The sequence below is a fragment of the Crocodylus porosus genome, unplaced genomic scaffold (assembly GCF_001723895.1).
Source record: "Crocodylus porosus isolate Cpor-Errol unplaced genomic scaffold, CroPor_comp1, whole genome shotgun sequence".
NCBI classification, from domain to species: domain Eukaryota; kingdom Metazoa; phylum Chordata; order Crocodylia; family Crocodylidae; genus Crocodylus; species Crocodylus porosus.
This window is the reverse complement of record NW_017728932.1, coordinates 12,325,056-12,329,471: the sequence shown is the minus strand read 5'-3', so window position 1 is coordinate 12,329,471 and position 4,416 is coordinate 12,325,056. Positions and strand designations below refer to the sequence as shown.

The 4,416-nt window shown below is 41.7% G+C and overlaps 1 protein-coding gene across 3 annotated transcripts in view; it reads left to right on the top strand.

Moving 5' to 3' along the window:
* Positions 1 to 3,255, top strand: part of SRSF1 (serine and arginine rich splicing factor 1) — a 3,815-nt gene extending 560 nt beyond the window's left edge. Inside the window, exons 2-5 of one of the 3 annotated variants that reach the window (XR_002102985.1) lie at positions 346 to 530; positions 804 to 976; positions 1,847 to 1,966; positions 2,866 to 3,255. Coding sequence is in view for 2 of the 3 variants with exons in the window: in XM_019545610.1 (XP_019401155.1) it covers positions 346 to 530; positions 804 to 976; positions 1,250 to 1,444 (553 nt within the window). In the remaining variant the exon portion in view is untranslated. Of the gene's footprint in view, positions 1 to 345; positions 531 to 803; positions 977 to 1,249 lie in introns of all 3 variants that reach the window. The other 2 variants (XM_019545612.1, XM_019545610.1) reach the window with 2 other exon arrangements.
* The last annotated feature ends 1,161 nt before the right edge of the window (positions 3,256 to 4,416 follow it).

The window sequence follows — 4,416 nt, the reverse complement described above, 5'->3', positions numbered from 1 at the left end:
CACGCGGTGCTTGGGACTCGCTCACAAAAACATTCCTCTGTTCCCCTTGCATGGGGGCTGTCTTTGCCACCTTCCACTCCCCCCTCTACCCATGGTTGGGGGTTGTTCCCGTTTCATTGCCTCAGCCCAGCATGGGGCTGTTCTCACCTGGTTCCCCCCCATGGGGCCTGGTCCCCCCCCCATGGGAGGTGTTCTCACTTTGTTGCCTCCCCCTGAGCATGGGGGTGTTACCACATGGTTCCCCCCCTCTGGGGCGTGGCTGGCGGGAAAGCAGCCTGGGGGGGAACAAAGGGCGGGGGCACAGCTGGGCAGGCCCCGCTCACCCTGGCCTGCCTCGCCCCACAGGGATGCGGAGGACGCAGTGTATGGACGGGACGGGTACGATTATGATGGGTATCGCTTGCGTGTGGAGTTCCCGCGGAGCGGCCGAGGCACTGGCAGAGGTGGTGGCGGTGGCGGAGGAGGTGGAGCCCCCCGGGGCAGGTACGGGCCCCCGTCCCGGCGATCTGAGTACAGAGTCATCGTCTCGGGTAAGATCCCGCCTGCTCCCGGGTTGTCGTATGAGGGCGGGGCGGGGGGCGGCTTTCCACCGGGGACGCTGTTGAGCCACATGGGATTTTGTTCCTCCAAGGAGCTTTGTTGCACAGCCCTCGCTTATTACTTATAGCACGTGAAAGGCTCCCCCGGGGGTAGCTTATTCAAATCTCCTAGGCACCTGCTGTGCCTAGCCGCACGTATAGCGCAGCTGGGTAGTAAACAATCCCATGGACGTTGGAGGTAATCTGTAACCTGTTTTTGTTCAGGACTGCCTCCAAGTGGGAGTTGGCAGGATTTGAAGGATCACATGCGTGAAGCAGGTGATGTATGTTATGCTGATGTTTTCCGAGATGGCACTGGTGTCGTGGAGTTTGTGCGGAAAGAAGATATGACCTACGCGGTGCGAAAACTGGATAACACTAAGTTTAGATCTCATGAGGTAGGTTCCCTGCTTATTTTGGGGCCAGAATTGGATACACAGGGCTTAACAATGGGAGCTGAAGGTAAGGAAGTGAAGGCTCAACTGTGTCAGCTGGCGCCCATAGAAAAAATGGAATTTGATGTGGTTTATTGTAAGGCAGACCTTGTTAGCAAAAGAGAAACAGGGCAGCTTTTACTTAAAAGACTTTGTCTTACTTAATGTACTCAGCATGCCTGAAAAGAGAGCTGAAAAGCTTAGACCTTTCAATCGAAAGTTGTGTCTATTTAATAGGGAGAAACTGCCTACATCCGTGTTAAAGTTGATGGCCCAAGAAGCCCAAGCTATGGAAGATCTCGGTCACGCAGCCGTAGTCGTAGCAGGAGCCGTAGTCGAAGCAACAGCAGAAGCCGCAGTTATTCCCCAAGAAGAAGCAGAGGATCTCCACGCTACTCTCCCCGTCACAGCAGATCTCGTTCTCGTACATAAATGACCATTAGCTATGATCTTTTTGTAGAACCCATGTTGTACACAATTTTCTTTACTCAGTACAGTCTTTTCATTTTTTTTAATTCAAACTGTTTTATTCAAATTGGCTAAAGTGTTGAATTGCATTCTTGTGTAAAATCCCTAGTGAGTATTTGCTCCTTAACATCAACATTCCCCCCTCACGTCTTTGGTAAATTGTATTTTAATTGATGTCATAGTCAGGATTGTTTAAATTTAGTTCTAGTAAATACCCACACTCTTCAGACTGTGGTATTGCTGTGTAAATGTCTCAGTGTTCAGCTATGGTTCAAACGAGCTGGGGATGTTGGGATGTTTGTGGTTAACTTGTCTCTTCTGGGGGATCTTATATTTTACCTTGCCTTTTCATGTGTCTTTCTGTAGACATATCTGAAGAGATGGATTAAGAATGCTTTGGATTAAAGGATTGTGGAGCACATGTCAATCATTTTAGGATTGTCAAAAGGAGGATTGAGGAGGATCAGATCAATAATGGAGGCAATGGTATGACTCCAAGTGCTATTGTCACAGATGAAATTGGCAGTATTGACCTTATACTGAATGACAATGGTTAATTGAGTACTTACATCTACTTGTAACTTTTTCAGGCATGTTTTAGTTATTGTAGACTACAATTGCTCTGTTCCTTAAAACCCTGTTAGCAATTGTGGCAAAACTACTTGCTTTTGTAACTTGATTCCATTTTACTTTTTTTAAAAGAACTTACGGGGGTGGGCGTAGCAGTTCACTTTGTCATGCAGCATTTGGTTACAAGTGTTAATGTTGCGTAGTGTTTGTACACTCTTGTAGATTCAGGGTATCTTCAAATCAGTTAGAGTATAATATCAATACTGCTAAAATCTGCATGTCCTCTGTGTGACTGATATAGCGTTGCTACTTCATTTTTTTTTAAGTATCAGAATGAAAGCAAAAATGAAACTAGTTGGGAAGAATTCCTTAAGTCTCAACCCTTCCCCTTCAGACTAATGCACAATTGACTCACTGATATGTTTGAAAGCAGTTAATTTTGTTACCCTCCAGATGGGAGTACTAGCTTTAGTTTAGACATACAGTAGGTGGATAGCTTTAGCAGTCAACTTTTCCAATTTCATAAACATTTTTTTTACAACCACAAAACCTGTAATTCACCATGCAAGCAATGACTATGTTGGCGCTACCAGTTAACATATGTAAATATTACAGTATTTCCTCCAAATAATTAACGTTTCTAAAATTTTATCTGAACATCACCATTCAAAAGTTTGTTTTGGGGAATTGATAGTTATTAATGTACATCTTAATTAATTGATGGCAAACATAACTCATCATTCCCCAGAATCCTATTTTTTCATTACAGTATCTAACTTTTTGCCTCCTCTTTTTTGGTTTTGCTGGTTATAAAGGTTTGGATTGGAGAGGGCTCACTGGATCCCAATCCTTGGAGCTGGATCATTGGATTCAAATCATAATGTGGATAGGATAGGGAGGCTGAATTACAAGGATTCATGGAGCGGGATCAAATTACCAGGAACATAGGAGTGGATTCCTGCCCCAACCAAACCGCATTCGTGTGGATTTTTTTATTCAACTCAATTGGCTATTCCAAAGATATTTTTCCTATTTTTGACGATTGGAGCCCTTAAGATGCACGAAGGATTTTTTTTTCATTTTTTGGTAAAAGGAGCAAAGCGAGGACCTGGAGAGGTACGCTGGAGCAATCTCCTTGGAAGGATTCAGCACGAGTAGATGGTAAACATTAAAGGGGAAAAGGGGGGTTTGTTTAAAAAAAAAAAGTAAATCAATAAGTCGTTTCTCTAAATTTAAAGACAAAAACTGAAGTTAAAGATTAAGTAGGTTTTCAATTGGCAATTGCCTTTTTCCTTTGACAAATAAAATTTTTAAAAAAACCCTCTGCATGGTTGTCTTATTGTTATTATCAGTCTCTTGGCATGATTAAGATTAAAGATTGACCATATTAAAATGAAGTGTTTATATTTTGAGTTGCATAGGGGTTGTTTCGCACTAGTTTTTAAATGCTAACTGTTCTGAAGTTTAAATATTATTTTTCAGCACTTTTAATTTAAAAGAAAATCCAAGGTGAATTACTCAGCCAGATCTGTCAGTAAAACAGAATCAAGCTCACTAAACTCTAGAAATAAGTCCAAAGCAATTCTTATGCTGTGGTGAGGACTTAACTTTAAATAAACTGTTGTATACTTACAGCAGGCATTAAGTTCATGTTCATCTTATCTTGTTTACTCCACATATATTTGGCTAGCCCTTGGCATTTTAATGTGGTGACTTTATCTCATGCAACACAGCTTGTTTGTTTACCAAAAGATTAATTACGTAAGGGGAATATGCAAGATGAAACAGTTTTGAAAATGGAATGCTCACTTTAACACCTTGCTACTACAGTTGTGAAGATTACAAAGAAAAAACATCTTAGGGTTAGAAAGAATGGTATACCATGGAAACGTGGTGGAAGTAGCCACCCAGTAATACAAAATGTAGTCTGTAAAACACTTTACACCAGTTTTGGATAGCTTGATAAAATGGGGAAATGGCATCTTTCTAGCTTGCTCTAGTGGGAAAACTAAAAATCCTGTGAGTCTAATGTGTATTCTGCCCAAAGGATAAATACTAGGAAGCTGTGAACAAGAAATTAGAGGGTTACTTGCAGGGTACTTAAGTCTCATCATTAAGCCATGATTATGTTGTAGGCAGCTGAGTAATTATTATGCCTGGGTCTGTTTAGCTTCAGGCCATGTCCTGTTAACACCCAAGGTGTATCATTCTGAATAATGACCTGAAGCATCTAAATGTGAACTTAACCTTTTTAAAACACAGGTGTCTAATAAAATTAATCTATAGCTATAAACTGCTCTAGTAAAATTGTCTCTTGTATTTAAATGAGGATATATGTTACTGAGAAATGAAGTGCTAATACTAAG